The sequence below is a fragment of the Mirounga leonina genome, unplaced genomic scaffold (assembly GCF_011800145.1).
Source record: "Mirounga leonina isolate KUSES-001 unplaced genomic scaffold, KU_Mleo_1.0 Mir_165, whole genome shotgun sequence".
NCBI classification, from domain to species: Eukaryota; Metazoa; Chordata; class Mammalia; order Carnivora; family Phocidae; genus Mirounga; species Mirounga leonina.
Window position 1 is genome coordinate 43,122,280 of NW_023270415.1, and position 21,839 is coordinate 43,144,118.

Consider the following 21,839-nt stretch of genomic DNA (forward strand, 5'->3'; position numbering starts at 1 on the left):
CCCCTGCTTGTGTTCCCTCTCTCGCTATCTCTCTCTCTGTCAAATAAGTAAATAAATCTTTAAAAAAAGAGAGAGAAAGGATTGCTTGCATTGGCTTAGATTTTACCACTGAGTTATCTGGGAGAGCAGTGGACAGCCAAACAAAATTTCATCCCCAGGGTGGGTGACTGGGGTAGGTTCTAGAATTCTTTCCTTCAGGCCTGTGAGCAGATGTGGAGGGAGAGACCCTGGGGTGAGGCCAGAGAAGCAGGACCTGATATCTATACCATGCTGCTTCTTTCCTGCCCTCTTGTTTTTTTCTACCAGTTCCCTTAAATTTTTTTTTTTTTTTAAAGATTTTATTTATTTGACAGAGAGAGAGAACAACCAGGAGGAGTGGCAGGCAGAGGGAGAGGGAGAAGCAGGCTCCCTGCCGAGCTGGGAGCCCGACACGGGGCTCAATCCCGGGACTGTGGGATCATGACCTGAGCCGAAGGCAGATGCTTAACCTACTGAGCCACCCCAGGCGCCCCTCCCTTAAATTTTTTTTTTTAAATGCTTCCTCCGTCTCAATATAGCAACTGGCACTCCAGCAGAAGTGTGATTTTAACCATACCGGTGTATCATTCAGGTGTAATTATAACTGTATCACTCCATCACTGCAGTGAAACTTAAAAACCTGTTTGGCTGTGAGATTTCTTTCAACAGGTGACCTTCAGGTGTGCTTTTCCAGCTTCTGGGGGCTTCCTTGAACCATTCCTTCCCCTTGGACCCCGCTCTCCCCAAACTGCCCAAGCCTTTTCTGTACCCCCAGTGCCTGGCCCACAGGGCCTCTCAATAAGTATTTGTGGGATCAAGTCATGAGTCTGCCCAGAAGAAGGTTCACAGAATCAGCCCTCTCTTTCCTAATCCTTGTCTGCAAGAGGAATGCCATTCAGCACTTCTTTAAGGTATTTTGAGGAGAGTGAAATACTAGTATTTCTTGATTTTCCTGAATTCACCCTTCGGTTTGTCCTTTGGCCTCATTTGACTTCTCTGAGCTAAGATAGTGTTAATCACATCTCCTTGAGGTTTGAAGGTGATCCAGAAGATTCACTGCCCCCTAAATTTGAAACAAAATTCTTGTCCTCCTCTCATCCTGTTTCCCGCTTCACTACTTTTTCTTTAAAAAAAAAAAAAATTCTTTCTTAGGTTTGAAATTTGCTTAAAGATCATTTTACTCACCTTTTCTAGGTTTTTCCTAGAGGAATTTAAAATCGCAAATAATAATAATTTTTGTCGATATACCTCATTAAAGCTGAAAAACAGTGATAATCAAGAGAGGAAGCAGACGAAAAGGGCACAGGCCCATAGCTCTTGGAGACGCAACTACTTCCCTAAGGTTCGGTCCGTTGAACTTAGTTATTCATGGGAATCCTAACAGGCTGCTGGCGAGTGGAGCTGTGATCTTATTTTCTTTTTTAATTTTTTTTTTTATTCTTATTTTTTGTGTGCTATTTTATGTTCTCATTTCTGAGGTAGTTTTCTTTTTTTAAGATTTTTTTTATTTATGTATTTGACAAAGAGAGAGAGAGAGACAGTGAGAGAGGGAACACAAGTAGAGGGAGTGGGAGAGGGAGAAGCAGGCTTCCCGCTGAGCAGGGAGCCCGATGCCAGGCTCGATCCCAGGACCCTGGGACCATGACCTGAGCAGAAGGCAATTGCTTAATGACTGAGCCACCCAGGTGCCCCTCTGAGGTAGTTTTTGAAGTGCTAGCTCTTCTTATGGCAAAGCCATTTGATTTCTGTTTCCTTTGAAATCAAACTCATTCTTAATATCTGATTGAAAATTATGTGTCCTAGATGGAGGGACTGATAAAGTAAACCAAGCCACGTTTGAGCGTGGCCCCGGGAAGAAGTCACAACCCAGAACCAAACAGCACTGGTTCGTCACCTCCTGGAGAAACCCTTCCCCGTACCTCCCACGTGATCTAGAAGAGTAGCTCTTGCAGGCACGTTTTATCAAGTCAGAAATGTGGAAAGAGCCGAGATGCCCTTCAACAGATGAATGGATAAAGAAGATGTGGTCCATATATATAATGGAATATTACTCAGCCATCAGAAAGGATGAATACCCAACTTTTACATCAACATGGATGGGACTGGAGGAGATTATGCTAAGGGAAATAAGTCAAGCAGAGAAAGCCAATTATCATATGATTTCACTCATTTGTGGAACATAAGGAATAGCATGGAGGACATTAGGAGAAGGACATTAGGAGAAGGAAGGGAAAAATGAAGGGGGCGGGAATCGGAGGGAGAGATGAACCATGAGAGGCTATGGACTCTGAGAAACAAACTGAGGGTTCTAGAGGGGAGGGGGGTGGGGGGGTGGGTTAGCCTGGTGATGGGTATTAAGGAGGGCACGTACTGCATGGAGCACTGGGTGTTATATGCAAACAGTGAAGCGTGGATCACTACATCAAAAACTAATGATGCATTGTATGGTGACTAACATAACATAATAAAATAGAATTAAATTAAAAATGGAAAGAAATAAAGCCTAGAGAAGACGCAGACCCTGAGATGGAGTGCCCCCTACCTTCCAGACCATAACACGGGGCAGAGGAGGAGAAGGTGCCCTGCCCAGACTTGCCCACTGACGAAGTAGTCTCCTGACAAGTGGGATCCGTGGGGAAAGCATGGAGATAGCGTGAATGTTCGGGGAAGACTGTGGGCAGTGCTAACATGCCCGGGCAGAGGAGAGCTGCGGGAAGCACGGCCCCAAAGCTGACCTGACTGGAGCAGGCAAGGGTGGGTGATGTTGTGAGCATCAGCGTCAGGGTTCGTAATAAGAGAAAAACACACCAGCCTCATCCTCCATGTTTTTTTAAAACGCAAAATAATACAAATAGTATTTTCAGCAGTATTCCCGGCTTTGATGGTAAGGTAGGTAATCTTAGTGAGTAATGCTGCTAGAGTGTACTCCTTGAAATACCGCACCAAAACATTCAGAGTGCCTTTTCAGAAAGGAGTGGGCAGATGTGATGACTGAAATAAAGCCTGGAATGGGTTTTGCAAGTAGCTGCTGAAAGTCTCACCTTACATTCCAGGGCCTTATCTACACCTGTTGTAGCAAAAGACACCAACGCTTCCCACCTACGTGGTTCAGGGTAGAGCAGCTTGTTCTCTGAAACTCACCACATCAGATTTCTTAAGCCTTTCTCGGATCCATCCAGTACATTTCGATTTGCAAAGCTAAAGGACATTTTAATTTTTTTTTTTTAATTTCATTTATTTGAGAGGGAGAGAGAGTACAAGCAGGGGGAGGGACTGAGGGAGAGGGAGAAGCAGGCTCCCCGCTGAGCAGGGAGACTGATGGGGGACTCGATCCCAGGCCCCTGAGATCATGACCTGAGCTGAAGGCAGATGCTTATTAACAACTGAGCCCCCCAGGCGCCCCTAAAGGACATTTTAAAAAACTGTATTTGTGGGGCGCCTGGGTGGCTCAGTTGGTTAAGCGACTGCCTTCGGCTCAGGTCATAATCCTGGAGTCCCAGGATCGAGTCCCGCATCAGGCTACCTGCTCAGCAGGGAGTCTGCTTCTCCCTCTCCCGCTCCCCCCTCTCTCTCTCACTCTCTCTCTCAAATAAATAAATAAAATCTTTAAAAAAAAAAACTGTTGAACACTACATCAAAAACTAATGATGTACTATATGCAGGCTAACTGAACATAATAAAAAAAATGTATTTTTTCAGAAACGTGGTGCGATATTATGAAGTATAAGTGCGAAATGTGGAGAAAAGAGGAAAAGATTCAATAGGGAGAAGTCAAGACAAGACTTAGAACAAACAGCAAACTGCACTATAGTAAGAGGAAAATTCTCATCCAGAGTCTGGAACAACATGTGCCTGTTGCAGGCATCACAGACCGATGGAGAGAAATACCCCGAGGCTGAAGCAGCTCCGTGTCAGGTTAAGGAAGAGCCACAAGGCCCCGTCAACCCCAAACTCCTCGACCGCCCTATCCTCTTATTTATGCTGGACACGCTCACAGGATGAGAAGAGAGAGCTGAGTTCTGTTTTCAGAAGGCTGCTCTTCAAGTCATCGTAGGCTGAAGATGACTTTGGGGGCCCTTCTATTAGTTGATAGGAGGGACCTTCATCAGTTCCCCATCCTGCCCCTTGTCCTTCCTGACCTTGCTTACCTGTTCCACATGGCAGCATCTGTAAACACCACTCATTAGCTTACTTCTCTCCCCTCGTTCTCCTGGCCCTGAGACAGCCCTGGTTGAAACCCTCAACGTCTCCCCACCCACCGCCCCTGCTTTGTCCTCCTGAGCCAGCCCAGGCCTGACCGAGGGGATCAGAAAGAACAAAGTGCTCTCAGACCAGAGTTGGGGTCCTGTGGGCTGTGTGACCCTGGGCAAGTACCTGTGCCTCCGTGTCCTGAGCTGTAAAGTGGGAGTGATGATACTCTCTCACCACCCAGCTGTCATGACAATTAGGAGACAACGGGGGGGGGGGTCTCCCCCCCATCTGCTACGCACTAAGTGCCCAGCAAAGTACTATTATAATTGTGATTGCTCTTGAGAATAACCCAACTTATGTGATTGGGCATGGAATTGTGTTGCAAGCCAAATAATCATACCGTTTTAGAGTTTCACCTTGTGAGAGGAAGCCTAGAGAAAGCCAGGGTCCTGTGTTCTGTCTAAAAGGTGAATGCGGTGATTTGGATGAAGTGAATACTTGCACGCCAGGCAGCCACAGTAACCAGAAGCCACTCGTGGTGACCAGCAGCAGTGGAGAGGGCGTTGGGAAGAGGAAATTAGAAGATGACCATTTTAGCCGTCCGTTTTCCAGGGACTTGAAGAAAGTTAGCCGTGTTGTTAGCTGGAAGGGGACCCTTGTTTCTATGCTTCACTGTGCCTTTCCGAGAAAAAAGCGGCCAGTTAGGAAGAATACAGTTATTCTTTGCTGTCTTGAGCCTTTGCTCCCAGAACTCAGAAATGGAACGGATTTGGAGACGCTTTATTTAAATCCCTCAATCTGAGCTCTCACTCCTTGCCATTCCAAAACTCAGACACCGTATTAATTTGGATAGAGCGGAGGCCCACACGAACCTCACTCACCTTCTGAGCTGCCTCTGTCTAAGCTCAGGAACCGACTAGATTTGGATGGCAGGGGATACTTGTAACTGATTTTCCTAATAAGAACCTGATCCATCAAAAGAAAGCAGTTAAAATATGTTTCAAAGTTGTCTTTTTAAGATGAGTTGGGTGATTGAGGATGAGTTCCAGAATAAAAATTACAACGTAATGTTTCCTCCAGACAGGATTCCAGGTTGCCAGCAACAGAAGCTGATTACTGATTGAAAAAACTTATAGGATGTTGGCTGGAGGACTCCTGGGGGGACTAGGAGGCTGGGTCCCAGGCTAAGCTTCTAGGAACTGGCAGGTCACCCAGAACTGGTCTAATGAGGAAACCCCAGTGAGCACTGGCTATAGTCTGTCCCACTGTCACCTCTGCAGGGAACTGCCCCGATCACCAGTGCCATCTCCCCCCTACTGTCTATGCTGGTCCAGGCAGAGGGAGAGGGAGATGTGGAGGGGAGCTCGTCACCCTTAGGTCTGTATCGCTGGCTCCTGAGATCAAGTCTGGCACAGGTGCCACTGAAGAACTAAGCCCCGTTTAGGAAGGGAGCTGGGCAACCAGCTCCCACATCTCCCCGGGAGATGTGGGATTCTGATGTTGGAAATCCTCCAGGAGTATGTAGGTAGGCTATTCCATAGGGTCGGGCAGCCCCCAATAGGTCCAGTGCCCACGAGAGCACTGTTCAGTATTCGTGAACTGTAACCCTTCCGTTGATGGTGAGTCGGTTTAGTAGATCAAGGCCTGGCTGGCTTGCTTGCTTGCTTCTACTTTTTTTTTTTTTTTAAAGAGCTAAACAAGAAGAGAAAGTATTGGTGGGTCACTTGTAGTCAGAGTAAGCTTCGTCCTGTGAAGCCTGTTTTCATGGTGCAGAAGCTGTGTCTGTGTGTCTGGTCGGGGTTGCCATGTCAGAGGTGTTTTGTTACCACAGTTCATGATCAAAAGCTACTGCACTAGCACATTCCAGTGCTCAAAGGATTTATTTTCAGTTTCATACCCCACTTCACGTGTTCTCAAAGCAGTGTTTCTCCTGTTTAATTCCCAGAGCGCTCGCGTTCTCTCTCTCTCTCTTTCACTCGCACGCACACACACACACTCACACTCTCTGTAGCTGGGCTGGGAGATTTCCCTTGTTAAACTTCAGTATGTTTGAAGAATTCTTCTCGCGTTCTCTCTCTCTCTCTCTCTCTCACTCGCATGCACACACACACACACACTCACACTCTCTGTAGCTGGGCTGGGAGATTTCACTTGTGAAACCTCAGTATGTTTGAAGAACTCTTTCAGGCTGGCTGGGCTGGTAACCGCTCACTGTTGTAACATTGTTTCCCTGGGAAATTACCGTCTGAGTTCTAAAGACAAAGCTTTGAAAACAAACGTCTGTTGTGGAAACTGGTACCTGTTACGCTTGTGGTGACAGTTGCTACAATGCGAATGAAATATTTTAATCTAGACTTGACCTCAAAATATTTATGTAGAAAAAAATTTTGACAGTAGAGAGCTTTTTTTTAAAATCGCTATAGAGGTCAGCACTTTGCTTTTAGTTTTTGTTTGAAACCTGTTTGTTCTAACCTTACATTTTCCCTCCGCAGGCCCATTTACTCGACCTCATCCGGCCTTATGGAGAATGGTTTTTGGTGAGTTACCCATTAGTAGATTTAGAAATATATTTTACTTAAAATCCATTTTCTGTATATCAGTAGAGCAGTTTTACAGTAAAACTTAATAGCCTTTTAATTCCATGCCCAATTCCATACTTCACTTCCGTGAAAGAATGCTTCACGGAAACGTGCTTGTGCAAAGTAGGATCTGGCAAGGATTGGGATCACTGGAAGCCAGGCAAAGGGAAAGTCTACTAAAATGGTCTCCAGCCAGAAGGAGCACGGTGTGTTGCAGGTCAGTGTGGCATAAAATGTAATGTTATGAAAAGGACCCTAAAAATGGATATTTTGTGCAAGTTCGCCTGTTTTTCTTTCAACCTTTAGAGATCACAGGTGAATCCCTTTGAATGGAGTGACATCCTTCCTTCAGCAGTAAACATAGTAATAAAATAATTTATAATAAAAATTAATAAAATAAATAATAAATAAAAGTAAATAATAATTAAAAATAAAATATAATAAGATAATAAAATAATTATGTTATTCCTAATATAAATTTTTATGAAAATTCTTTGACACAAAACAAACATGTTGGTGATAACTTCAGATTCTCATACAGGTGAACTGTTCCAACTCCACTCGCCCCCTGCTGTTGTCTCTTAATGTACATGGGGTCTGACATAAGGGGATGTGCTTGTTTTTCTTGATGCATCTTGATGTTGCCCTTCACGGGTGCTGTGGGCACTGTCTTGTCAGCGTCCAGAAGGGCCCGAAAACCTGGCAGTCTCCTGAGTGTTGTGAATGGGAAAGATCCTGGAAAGGGTGAAGTCTTTAGACAGAGAGCCCTGATTTGAAATAAGGGTCAGTGATAAGCATCTCTATAAATATTGGATGTCTTGTTATTACTTGATTTCGAGTCCACAAATACTCAAATCCCCTGAATGGACTTAAAACACATCTTTCAAATGTCGGCTCTTGGCTTTGTCCTGCCTAAAAAAGACATCAAGTAAGTCATTTTAGGTTCAGAAAATGTAATGTTATGAAAAGAACCCTAAAAATGGATATTTTGCTTAAGGTCGCCTGTTTTTCTTTCAACCTTCAGAGATCACAGGTGAATCCCTTTGAATGGAGTGACGTCCTTCCTTTAGCAGGTGTTCACTGAGCGCCCCTGTGTGGAGGTCTGCACCCTGAGGCTTCAGGGGAGGGCCAGACAGACAGGAGGCTCCCCCCGGGAGGGAGGACAGCTATCGCAAACAAACTACTAAACAAATCAATAATCAAAAAGTATCCCATGCCGCCAAGTGTTCAGAAATTAATTAAAACCATGCGGCCTGATGGTGACCGAGTGACTGCTTTCACATGCATGCGCAAGGAAGAATGCTTCACGGAAACGTGCTTGTGCAAAGTAGGATCTGGCAAGGATTGGGGTCACTGGAAGCCAGGCAAAGGGAAAGGCTACTAAAATGGTCTCCAGCCAGAAAGAGCGTGGTGTGTTGCAGGCCATTGTGGTGGAGCAGAGCAGGCCCTAGGGGAGTAGTAAGAGGGAGGCCAGAGTCGGGCAGGGACAGAGCCCCACTGGGCGTGTGGGCCAGTAAGGAGGGCAGACAGGAAGGACAGTGGGAAGTCCCGGGAGGATTTTTCGCAGAAGTGACGTGATTCATTTCCATTTTTTTTTTTTTTAAAGATTTTATTTATTTATTTGAGAGAGAGACAGAATGAGAGACAGAGAGCATGAGAGGGAGGAGGGTCAGAGGGAGAAGCAGACTCCTTGCCAAGCAGGGAGCCCGATGCGGGACTCGATCCCGGGACTCCAGGATCATGACCTGAGCCGAAGGCAGTTGCTTAACCAACTGAGCCACCCAGGCGCCCGATTCATTTCCATTTTTAAGTAGATTGTCCTGGTTGCATCATACTTATATCTCATGGACTTAATGTTGCTGCTTGAAATTATGATTTATTTTCAGCTGGTTGGCTACATTTGAGTTTTTCCTATTTCAAATGATCCATTATAGGTAATGATAATTATAATCTTACCTGAGCTCTTTTTGGGATCATGGAGCCCTTTGATAATCTGATGAGAACTAATCCTTTCTCAGTGTGCACGCATGCGCGCACACACACACATTTGTGCATTTTACATCTGGGGCTTCATAGACTTTGAAGCTCAACCATGAATTCCAGTTTAAGAAGCCCTGATCCACACAGATGGTTTCTTTCTGTCTTAAAATAATTATTTTGAAAAGATTATAATAAAAAAAGTGTAGTGTGGGGCATTTGAGATGAAAATTTATAAAAGCGGCTGGTAATAAATGTGCGGAGGTCCTTATACTAACGTGTGTGCCCTTGGGGCCCTGGGGTGCACAACCAGGTCAGCCATGCTGTGCTCAGGTCCCTGAGCTCCCTGAGGACAGGGAGAGGCGCTTTTGGAAGGCTTGGCGCTGTAGATGTTCAGGGGATTTCAGTCCAGCCATGGACGCTGTCTCCTCTGGAGCAGCTCGTGGGAGATTAGCGCGGAGCCAAGTTCACATGGAGTGCTGTGATTCAAGGTCATTTGTATGACAGTATCTAAGTGTCCTACACAGATGTTTTAATTCTAGCAGGTCTGAGAGAAAGAGAAGTGATAGAGCCGCTGGTGGCTGGTTTCCAAATCTTTCCAAAAGGCTTTTGCTGTTTTAAAAGCAGACAATTAACTTTATTTTTAAACAACGTGGGGTGATTATTAGGATACTGATTCTGCTATGATGCGACAGGAACGTAATGCCCACAAGGGCTGACAAGGTGTGGATGTGTAACCCTGGGCCACCTCTTGGCCCTTCACACCTGTCTCTGCTGATGTTGCCCCCTGACTGGGCTGTCCATACCCGGCTTGCCCACCTCCTTCCACTCTCCACACAGCAGCCGGAGCCCACTTTGTAAAGCATTACCCAGATGCTGGGGATCTTATTTCCCCACTTAGAGCCTGTCACGTGCTCCTTGTTTGACTTATGGTAAAATCTGAGATCTTTGCCGTGGCCCCCAAGCCCTTTCACCTCAGGGCTACCGTGCTCCCTTCCTCTTTCTGCTTCTGATGTCACGGGCTTACCTGGATGCCTTTTCTCTACCTGAATGTTGGCCGGTCCTTCAAGACTCAACTCGAGCATCATTTTCTCAGAGAGTATTACCAATCCTCTCAGTGTGAATTGGAACAGTGTATCAGACTCACTCATCAAAGGAAATGCCAGACTGTAACGGGGATCTTGACACACTACACTGCAATATCCATGTCTGACTTGAGTCTCACGTGTGTTGTGTGCCTGACCCCCGGATCTCTCCTAAACGTGGGGATGTTTTGTTTCCCTCAGGACTCAGTGTGCTCTACTTCCTTTTCCTGGTATTCCTCCTCTTCCTGAACTTTGATCAGGTTAAATCGCTGATGTACTGGCTGGATCCAAATCTTCGATACGCCACAAGGGAAGCAGACATCATGGTATGTACTTGTCCGTGGTCTCGCAGAGAAATCGGTAGATTCTTGGGTATAAGAGATAGTCGGCCTCACTAAAGTGAAGTTCTTTTTTTTTTTTTTAAAGATTTTATTTATTTATTTGATGAGAGAGAGAGAGCACAAGCAGGGGGAGTGGCAGGCAGAGGCAGAGAGAGAAGCAGGCTTCCCACCGAGCAGGGAGCCCGATGCAGGGCTCAATCCCAGGACCCTGGGATCATGACCTGAGCCGAAGGCAGTCGCCTAACCAACTGAGCCACCCAGGCGCCCTAAAGTGAAGTTCTAAATTGTTACTTCTGCATATTTCCCGTGTAGATAATGAAAAAGCCGGGTCTCTGGGAAGGTGAGGTGTGTGGTTTCCCTGAGTGATAGGGTCCAGGGAAATGATATCCCCTCTTGGAGCAAAGGGGGATGGTGGGAAAAGGGTGACTGTTATTGTCAGACAGCCTTAGGTGTGAATTCTGCCTCTGTCACTTGTTAGCTGTAAGACCTTGGGCAATGTACTTGTTGGCTAGCCTCTTCCTTTCTTTGTAAAGTGAAATCATAGTACTTACTTGGGGAGTTTTATTGTGAACTAAACAAAGTAACCTTATCTCCGAGGCCTAGCCTGGCACCTTGCACACGGCATGTCCTCAGTGATGGCGGTGGCTGCTCCTCTAGCAGTGTGGCCCTCAACACTCTGCTCCCCACTCTGGCCCCAAAGCCATGGCCCTTCGCCATGAAGGGGCCGATGTGAATGATCCAGGCCATTTTGTTCATTATTTTTCTTAACCCACAAAAATAATTTTATTCTTGGGTAAAGCTTCTCTGAACTTCGTTTTTAGGGAAGAGTCTATTTTATACTCTAATGCTGTTTCTTTCCTTTTTATTTTTTTATTTTTTTATTTTTTTGTTAATACCTAACATTTGGTACAGACTGAAGGAAAAACCTAGTAATGCTGAGAAAAGGAGAACAGGCATCTGGGCCATTGGCAGGGCCTTGTTTAAGAAACAATACAAAGGGGCGCCTGGGTGGCTCAGTCGGTTGAGCGTCTGCCTTCAGCTCAGGTCATGATCCCAGGGTCCTGGGATCAAGCCGGGCATTGGGCTCCTTGCTTGGTGGGAAGTCTTCTCTCTCTCTCTCTGACCCTCCCCCTGCTCATGTTCTCTCTCTCTCTGTCTCTCTCAAAATAAATAAATCTTAAAAAAAAAAAAAAAGAATACAAAGGGACTTAATGAAAGGTCCAAGAAGTGATCGTTCTGCTGGAGTTGAGATTGGTCAGACCCTTCTTGAATGGTGTTTCAACATTTTATCTTTAACTTTATAAAGGACATGCTAAAGGCAGAAATAAGAGTGCCAAAAATTATTTAAAAGTCTCAGGAAGAAAAGTCTGTCCAGGGGTTTCTTACTTTAAGGAACAGAGTGGCGTGGGGTGACTTGGGGCTTCTACTGATGATGATAATGATAGTGATGGGTATGGTGAGGGTGGTGGCAGTTACCAACTGTGGGTTGTCTGTTCTACCAGCACTTACATATATTCTATGTAAGCCTCACACATGCATGCTAGGCATTAATATCCCCCATTTTATCAAGGAGGAAACAGAAATTTAAAATGGATAAATATCTCATTCAAAGCACAAAGCTGGTGAGATCCCTCTGATTTCAGGACCTATCCTTTTCCTTTGGACTGTGTCGTAAGTACATAGTTATAGTAATGACAGTGCTTTAACACTCACAGGAGCCTTATGAAACAGAGATTGGGAGAAAGGTATTCCAGGTATATGATATTTTCCTCCACCATTTTCTTGGGTTTTTGAGCAAAGGGGATTATATCACAAAGTAAACTGACCGAGCCCGGTGAATAGGACTTGGTATTTGGTTAAGTGTTGGGCAAGCGAGGAAGAGGGTGGAGCCACCAAGATCAGCCCTGCGACCAGTTAGGGAGGTGGGTGCAATTTGTCTTTACCTACTGTTCCCTCATGTGCTCACATCTTCCCCTCCTTGCCCCCCTGGCTCGGGATTCCCTCATTTAATGCCCCTTCCCCCTGCTGCCCAGAGTTGTGCCTGCACTTGGCTCCCTAGCAGCATTAAACTGCAGGGTCCGTCTTCCTCCCACGACCAGGACCTCGGAGATCTTCCTGATGTGATCATTGGCAAATCTGTGCATTAATAATTATAATGTTAAGAGTTATGTTTGGCTTTTGTGACTTTCAAAGTGCCTTTGCATGTGTTGAAGCCCAGAAATATTCTCACGGAGAGTAGAAGGGCCCCCAAAGTCATCTTCAGCCTACGATGACTTGAAGAGCAGCCTTCTGAAAACAGGACTCAGCTCTCTCTTCTCACCCTGTGCAGCGTGTCCAGCGTAAATAAGAGGATAGGGTGGTCGGGGAATTTGGGTTGACGGGGCCTTTCGGCTCTTCCTTAAGCTGACATGGAGCTGCTTCAGCCTCGGGGTATTTCTCTCCATCGGTCTGTGATGCCTGCGACAGGCACATGTTGTTCCAGACTCTGGATGAGAATTTTCCTCTTACTACAGTGCAGTTTGTTCTTTGTCTTGACTTCTCCCTATTGAATCTTTTCCTCTTTTTTCCACGTTTCCCATTTACACGTCGTAATATCATATGCTAATGCTTCTGAAAAAATAGTTTTTTAAAATGTCCTTTCAGCTTTGCAAATCGAAATGTACCAGATGGATCTGAGAAAGGCTTCAGAAGTCTGATGGTGGTGGGTTTTGGAAGAGGGAGGAGGACCACATTGCTCTTTTGTTCCCTTAGGAGGCATTTCTAGAATTTAAAAATATTAATACTTTACAGGAATACTTTCAACTGGCTGATAATAGGTGGCTGTTTTCCAAATCTTACTCCATCCTATCAGATTAATTTTGGGAAGGAAGAATGTTAAATGTAGAGGTTCGAGAAATGTTTTATTGTCATAAGATAATTACTTTCTTAATAAATACAGAAATATAGGGATGTTGATTTAAAATTTCTTTAAAATATGTCGTATTAAAAACAAAAAGATATTAGAAACAAAACCAAAAGTCTTAAAAGCTTTGTCATTTTTATTATTTATTTGTTTTTAAAAGATTTTATTTATTTGAGAGAGAGAGAGAGCATGCATACAAGCAGGGAGAGCGACAGGCAGAGGGAGCAGCACGCTCCCCGCTGAGCAGGGAGCCCGATGCAGGACTCGAACCCAGGACCCTGGGATCACGACCTGAGCCGAAGGCAGACGCTTAACCGACTGAGCCACCCAGGCACCCAGCTTTGTCATTTTAAATATTTAAATTATGTAGCATGTGATAACATTTGGGGATGGGAGGTTTATTCTATTTTCTTCCAATTTCTGAAATTGGATGCTTTAGCTTTTCCTCTTTTCTGACAAATATTTAAGGCTTTACGTTTTCCTCTGAGTTCTACTTAGCTTCATCCCATCGTTCTGATATATAGTATTTTCATTACCATTTAATACTGACTATATTTTACATTTCTATTCTGATTCTTTCTCTACACCATGATATTTCCAAACCTATTGGGATTGTACTTATTCGTTATTAATTGGGATTCTATTTATGTTCTTATCACTGGCTTTACCATAGTTGCCATACAGTCAGGTGACGTGGGCTGTGTGATTCTACTTCTTTAAGACAGGTTAGTAAGCCTTTGTAAAATTACTTTGCTTCCCATTTTAATCAAATTTCTGCAATTCAGAGCAAAGCAATTCTGATTCATAAACTTTAATATTTGTCCATTTTTCCTAAAGGATGTTCAATTATTAAAGCTTTTGGGGGGTGGGGGGGTAGGACAAGTATTAGTTGTCAAGGTCATATCAGTTCTTTTCATTTATTGTCAGGATCCTGGAAGGAAGTTGATTTTGAGAGTATCCATTAATTATTTCCCTTTTTATTTTGAATAGGAGTACGCTGTCAACTGTCACGTTATCACCTGGGAGAGGATTATCAGCCATTTTGATATATTTGCGTTTGGACATTTCTGGGGCTGGGCCATGAAGGCCTTGTTGATCCGTAGTTATGGTCTCTGCTGGACAATCAGTATTACCTGGGAGCTAACTGAGGTAAGAAGGGGCTGTGATCAGTTAGTTTACATGTAGGAGGAAGGTAGTCTGTCCATTAACAGGCAGTTAATCCATTCTCTAGCCTCTGTGGCACAAACTGTGTTTAAACCACCCCCTGGGAATATTTTATGCCTTTGGTGGGGGGTGGGGTGCAAATTCCTTATTAACTTAAAACGTGTCTCTTGTCTCATAAGTCTTAAAGAGAAACAAATGAAATGAAGCAAAAAGAATGAAGTTAAAATCCCCAGTGAGACAAATACATGATAATGAGATCTGCTTAGAAGTAAGTAAGTAGGTTTCCCACCAGCTGGTTTCCAGTTTGAGATAAATAGAATTATGGTGTTTAGGGATTACAGGAGCATCCAGGATATTTTGTAGCTAAAAAAATGGATTCCTGATATAGCTCTAATATCACAGTAGCCAGGTTTGTCTCATTTAATGAATGAAAGAGATAGTCTTTTTTTTTTTTTTTTAAGATTTTATTTTTTTATTTGATAGAGAGAGAGCACAAGTAGGCAGAGCAGCAGGTAGAGGGAGAAGGAGAAGCAGGCTCCAGGCTGAGCAGGGAGCCCGATGTGGGACTCGATCCCAGGACCCTGGGATCATAACCTGAGTCAAAGGCAGATGTTTAACTGACTGAGCCACCCAGGTGCTCCTGAAAGAGATATAGTCTTGAAAAACTATTAGGAAAATGAAATTTGGGGGTCTTACTCATTTATCATTCAGTTATGATATTATTCTTAGTTAATCACTCCCAGGGAACAAAATTTGGCCATGTGTACAGTATATTTCTTGATGCCAACTGTTGTCTTGACCCTAACTTAGGGAAGCATGCCAGCCACATCTAGCTTCTGTTAATGTGCCTCTTATAGCCCTGGAGGCTAGAAGTCTGAGTTCAAGGTGTTGGCAGGATTGGTGTCCTTTGAGGCCTGTGAAGGAGAATCTGGTGCAGGCCTCTCAGCTTCTTATGACTTGCTGGCCATCTTTGGCATTTCTTGGCTTGTAGATGCATCACCCCAGTCTCTGCCTTCGCCTTTGAGTGGGGTTTTCCCTGTGTGCATTCACATGGCGTTCTTTTTGTAAGGGCGCCAGTCACACTGGATTAGAGGCCCACCCTATTCCGGGATGACCTCATTTACTAATGACATCTGCAGCAACTCTCTTCCCAAATTGAGTTCACATCATGAGGACCTGGAGGTTAGGGGTTCAACATGTGGCTTTTGAGGGGACACAATTCAACCCACAACAGTACCCAACACTGTACATGCATTATCCTAAATCCTCACCATAAACCGAAAAGGCTGAGTATATCCCCAGTTGACAGAGGAAGGAACCAGAGCCTTGCTTCATGAGGTGAGCCAGGATGGGACTCCAGCTGTGCTTGGTTGCAGGTGTGCAGCCCATGTTCCTGCTCTCCCACCATGTTCCTCTCGGAATTCCAGGCATCTTCCTAACCTCGCTGCTGTGGGACCCTGGGCCAGGCTCTGGGCCTTTCTCGGCCTGTCTGCTTCTCTCCCCTCATACTACAGATGGCCCCGTGCCTTCCTTCCCTGCTCCTCAGTGGCCTCTCAACTCTCGTAAGCAGTGCTGCTCCATCCAAATCTTCCATGCCACTGCTCAACGTGTATCTAACCTCTGTCCTCTCCTGGCTGAACCACTCACCTCCTCCCTTCACCGTCTCTTCCCAAAGCGATCTTTTTCACCTCTCGATCTGGTTACAACCTTCTTCAACTGAAACCCTTTAGTGTTTATCCAAAATCCAAACTTCTGGACCAGCCTGCGAGGCCCAATACTGACCGGCCTTGGCCCACCTCCCCCGTCTGCTCGGGACCTTTCCCATCCTGTGGTCTGTGCTCCAGCCATCTTTGCTTTCTTCGTGTTAAAGATTCTGTGTCTTTTCCTATCCCAGAGCCCACCTGCAGGCTCTTCCCTCCTTTCCCTGCTCCCTGCGCTGGTTGTGCTCCACGTTTGTACACCTGGAAATGGAGCACCTGGCCCTTCTCCTTTGAAACGCTCATCACGTTTTAGATGCTCAGAGTGTCTCTTTGCTGCCAAGTGTCAGGCCTTGAGAGGGCAGGGCCCGTATCCACATCGTCCTGGATACTGCGCCTCACAAGTGGCAGGTGCTCCCCAGGTTCCTGGAGAGTAAGTGAATCCAGCCCTCTGCAGCGTCTCCCACTCAGGTCTGGACAGACCAGAGGGCCAGAGCCCAGCACCTTGCTTCGTTAGGTGAGCCAGGATGTGCTCCGCTCTGGATGGGCAGCCCACGTTCCTGCTGTTTTACCGTGTCCTGTCCCTGAGTTCCAGGCATTCATCTGGATGGCGTGCCTTACCCCCAGTATCTGGTGCTTTCCAGGAAAGCTCTTGAGGCCGAAGCCTGTCCTCCACATCCCGCTCCCCTTGCATAGTCTCATGTCAGCAAATGTGTGTCATCGACTTCTGTTGATGAGTCCCTCTTCCCTGTGTAAAGCAACAGTCGGTGCTCTGTGCCGTGGCTGGGAACCTGGGAATACACTTCAGGGGCTGGGCCTGGCTCGCCTCGGAGAGGAACGCAGCCCCGCCGCCTTCGTGCCAAGCCGCTGCGCTCTGTCTTATCGCTGGCCGGCACACCAAGCAGGCAGACTCCTCAGATGTTTACATTGCTTTCCCTCTCTGAAATGCTTTCATGAACAGTTTTATTTCGCAGTATTGATCATATGACTTCAGAGGTTGCCTCTTTCCAGAGAATTCCCAGGCACGGTCTTTGTCATGTCAGACCTTCTTACAATGGGCCTTCACGCAGCAGGGCATGCTGCTCTGGACATGGCTGATCCGCTCTTTGTTTTGGACAAAGCTATTTCCATAGGAGATTTCTATCCCCTCCCTGTTCCCTTCATCCTGCTGTTCCCCCTTTCTGGAATGTCCTCAGTCTTCATCTCCCATCTCCTGAAAGCAGTCATTCCTGTCCTTAACGGTCCCAGTCCAGTATGTCGTGCTCCAGTTGCTATCTGTCAGAATGAATCTCCCTTTTATCCCCACCATGCTCTGTTTATGTCGCCATGGAAACATTTGCCACAGCCTACCTTATTTTGTGGTTCTAGATAAACTCCTGCCCTTGAGATCAAGAAACTTGACTTTATTTTGCTTCACCACTTGTGCATCATTAGCACTTAATAAGATTACGATTGCGAATCAGTTATCGAAAGGCTTTCTGTTAAGCTATGGGTTTCCTAAAACATGCCATCAAAACCTAACCTTTCTACTTTTGCAGTTTCTTCGCTGTTTTACCTAAATATCTATGGAATATTTCTAAAATGCACAGCTTGAACTGTCAAGCTGCTAATGTTGAGGACTATGCCAGCGCTCTGTTGGTGGGTATGAAGACTTTTCTCCTCCCCCCCTCCTAGATCCTTGTCTCGTTGTCCTTAGCCAAGGTCATTCATCAGTGGTATTTTTTCAGGAGCAGTTATTATTTCTTTAAAGCCCTATGTAAAAAAAAGAAAAAAAAAAAGAACCGTTTGGATTGATAATATTTGTAAACCGTCCACGGCATAAAACGCAAACCTAATCACAGACATTGTTTTTATTTATTCGGTTCATACATTAGGAAAACCTGACACATCAACAGCTCTTCCTAACGGAATATGTTCATCAAAGGAACTCTATCGTTCTGCAGTTTTGTTTTTAAAACCATGGTCTCTTGTGTTTCTCAGCTTTTCTTCATGCACCTGCTGCCCAATTTCGCCGAGTGCTGGTGGGATCAGGTCATCCTGGACATCCTGCTGTGCAATGGCGGCGGCATCTGGCTGGGCATGGTCGTTTGCCGCTTTCTTGAGATGAGGACCTACCACTGGGCCAGCTTCAAGTGAGTGGCCTTCTTTCTGGACACGAGTCACAGGGTTTCACTACGCGCCCTTCACCGCGTTAGGAGCACGCAACTTCAGTATGGTCTTGGATGATAAGAAATTAATTGCACGTTAGTAATTGAAACTCATGAGTGATTATAGACCTAATTCGAGGCATTCATCCAGAAAAATGCCAAATCATTTATGATTTTCTCCCATCCATTTTATTTTTATGCTTAATGCCTCAGCCTGCATTCACCCTGCCATCACTGGATTAATTAGCCCCCTGTTCCCCAGTTACCCGCTCTGAGCGATCTTTTTCAGAACGTCAGATTCATCGTGTCATTCCTCTGTGATGGCTTCTCATGGTGTTTAGGACAAAGTGCACAGAGGGGGCTGGGCAGGTCCGCTCCTTTTCTCCAGGCCCTCACCCGAGGTGCTGAGCCCGAGCACGTGCTCCTCTGGACTTGGGTTTGACCTGTGTCCCCATGTGCCAGGATGACGGGTCCCCTCCTTTTCTACCTCGACTCCCTTGATATCTCTCCAGGTAGTTGTCTCTGACTCTCTGATTCAAGTTGCACGTCCCTCCTCTGTGCCACCATGGGACAGACACAGAGCCCACCTCCGTCATGGCTCAGCCTGCTCCCCTGAATTCGCTCAATTTGACAGTCACAGGAACTGTGCCGCTGACAAGGAGGGAAAGTGATCGTGAAAGTAGTTGTTTTTATTGTGTTTTCACCTTCATTTACTTATCAAACAAAATATAAGCATTTTCCCACATCATTAGTCCCCTAAACCATGATTTTAAGGGCTTCTTCAGATCCCAACCTATGAATAAATCATGAGGTATTTAACCAGTTACTTTTTGTGGTCATTTAGTTGTTTCAAAGTTTTCAGTTTTATGAAGAAAGCTAGAGCAAACATTCTTGAACATATATCTTTGTGTAAATTTCTGACTCTTTTTTTCTGTAAATAAATTTATTTATATTCTCACCCATGTTCACTAATATATGTATGTGTCCATTTCACTGTTCCTTTGAATTTTACCTTTAATCCTTCTAAAGTGTTACCCCACATAGAATTGTGAGATACTGAATTTCTAGGCCATGTCTATTAGGTTTTCCCTCTTTTTATTAGTGCTTTTTATAGGTTAAGGGTATTAATACTCTCATAAATGTGACTTCATTTTCCATTTTGTCATCTAGTTTTAATTTTCTTTGTGGTAGATACTCTGTTTAAACTTCAAAAACTTTCAGTCTTTTTGTTTAGGTAAATGTTGACCTGTATTTTCTTCCAGTTCTTCATGGTTTGGTTTTTTATTATGAGTAACTTATTTAATCTTTCTCAAACTTAATTTGGTATATGGTGTGAGGGAGGGATTTCATAGTGTTTTTGCAATTGATTCAACAGTTTTCCCCACTCCTTCTTAAGTAACCCTTTCTTCAGTTCTGGCTTGAAAACAGACTTTTTAATATAGTTAAGACTGTATATAATGGAACAAAAACCATAGCTGGTGCCAGATGGTGCTGTAAGCAAGCTTTCTCATTTGAGCCTGACCTCAGTCCTAGGGATTGACACTACTTCTCTCTTCCTTCTAGGGACGGCGACAGTGAGAACTAGGTTTAGTACTTTGCCTAAGGGTCACACAGGTAGCAAGCAGCTGAGTCTGATTTTACGTCAGGCTGCCTGGCTCTTTACACACTGCCATAACGCTTCCCCGTTTTCATACATTTATGCTTTAGATTCAACTTGAGAGTCGTTTTGTCAGTTTACCAAAACACAAGCCCAACTAATAAGCAGAAATCCCGCTGGTGTTTTTTTTTTTATGTTAACGTCAAATATATAAATGAATATAAAGTTGAATTGGCCTCTTTACAGACAATCCTGACTTACAATGGTTTGACCTCATGATTTTTGACTTTACAATAGTGTGAAAGTGATACGCATTCAGTAGAAATCATACTTTGAGTTTTGAGTTTGGATCTTTTTCTCAGGCTAGGGCTGCATGTAGGACCCCCTCTCGCGATGCTGGGCGGTGGCAGCGTAGCTCCCGGTCAGCCAGGCGATCATGAGGGCAAACGACCGAGATACTCACCACCATTCTGCACCCAGACAACCACTCTTTTTCCGCTTTCAGTACAGTATTCCATAAGTTATGTGAGATATTCAACGCTTTATTATCAAAGAGGCTTTGCGTTAGATTTTTGCCCAACTGCCATAGACAAATGTAAGTGTCTGGTAGGTTAGGTGTGTTACATGCATTTTCATCTTATGATATTTCCAATTTATGATGGGTCTTTCAGGACGGAACCCCGTCGTAAATTGAGAAAGATCTGTATTAAGCATTCCAATACTTAATCCCACTGTGTCACTCTCTTTATTCCCCAGATTCCTCTTCCTCTTTCCATATAGTTGGCTTTTTTTTTTTTTAAATACAAGTCCTTCATAGTTTTTGTTTATTTTTGGATAATCTCTGGGTTTTTTTGTTGTGGCTTTTGTGCCTCAAATCTTCTTGCTGCGAGATTTTCTTTTTTTTTTTTAAGATTTTATTTATTTATTTGTCAGGGAGAGCGCGAGCACAAGCAGGCGGAGCGGCAGGCAGAGGGAGAAGCAGGCTCCCCTGAATGAGCAAGGAGCCCAATGTGGGACTCGATCACAGGACTCCAGGATCATGACCTGAGCTGAAGGCAGATGCTTAACTGACTGAGCCACCCAGGCGCCCCAAGATTTTCTCAGTACATGCTTGTTGATGGGTTAGGTGAATGAATGAAGGAACAAACCCTCACCTCTCTCCCACAAGAATAAAAACCCTGACCTGTTCTGTCATGGGAGTTTGAAGTTTTTAACAGTGATTTCTAGGATTAAAACTAAGGAAGGTTAAAAGCCACTGTTTGTCATCCCCAACTGTTCACTTATCTTAGGAACACGTAGGATGAAGAAATGGTGTGGGTGACCTCAGAGTATGGAACAAGTTGTCTAAAATGCCCTGACTTGGGAGATGCACAGCGGGGGGGATCCCATCCTTGCCGGCGCCCTCATTCTCCCTGGCCTGGTTCCAGGTGCTTAATGCTTCAGCCTCTTTTGTCACCCGTTCACAAGTGAAGGCCTCTCCTGGCTCTGCGGTGACCTGACCTCTGCCCTGTGCCTGTCATCCCTGAAATGCCCCATCGAGTACACAGCTCTCCACGCTTCGTCTGGATAGAGAGATCATTGTTGGAGAGACGGTTCGACTTGACAGGAATCTTTTTGTTCTGAGCATGCGTTGTAAAATTGTCAGTGCCGGGTTTTTTTTATTTTTTTCTTGTCTTTTTGTTTTTTTCTTCTTCCCCTTCCTTATCTCTCCGGATTTTCACTGGGGCCATTCTCTTCTTACAGAGACATCCACACCACCACCGGGAAAATCAAAAGAGCCGTGCTCCAGTTTACTCCTGCTAGTTGGACCTACGTTCGATGGTTTGACCCCAAATCTTCATTTCAGAGAGTGGCTGGAATATACCTTTTCATGATCATCTGGCAGGTATTTTTTCAGATGCCCAGAACTCAGTGGCGGGAGTGGGGGGTGGGAGGGCGGAGTACAAAAGCAAAATAAGAACCGTCCCGGAATTTAGAGTTAATGCTAATTGACACTGCTTAGCTGCTGCTGGCTGGTTCAGAAGACAGAAGATCCTGCAGCTGACATGTAGAATAATTAAACCGAATGGTGTTACCAGGCCTAAGGTCTTGCTTCCTGGGGAAGACATTTTCAAGTATCTTTCTTTGCATTGCAAATTAGA

General features: G+C 44.9%; 1 protein-coding gene across 2 annotated transcripts in view; it reads left to right on the forward strand.

The window, feature by feature from the left end:
* Window positions 1–21,839, forward strand: part of PTDSS1 (phosphatidylserine synthase 1) — a 62,345-nt gene that overhangs the window by 16,242 nt on the left and 24,264 nt on the right. For both annotated transcript variants that reach the window (XM_035011568.1, XM_035011567.1), the window contains exons 3-7: window positions 6,702–6,746; window positions 10,052–10,176; window positions 14,084–14,242; window positions 17,935–18,086; window positions 21,442–21,583. In XM_035011568.1, coding sequence (XP_034867459.1) covers window positions 6,702–6,746; window positions 10,052–10,176; window positions 14,084–14,242; window positions 17,935–18,086; window positions 21,442–21,583 — 623 coding nt within the window. The remainder of the gene's footprint in view (window positions 1–6,701; window positions 6,747–10,051; window positions 10,177–14,083; window positions 14,243–17,934; window positions 18,087–21,441; window positions 21,584–21,839) is intronic.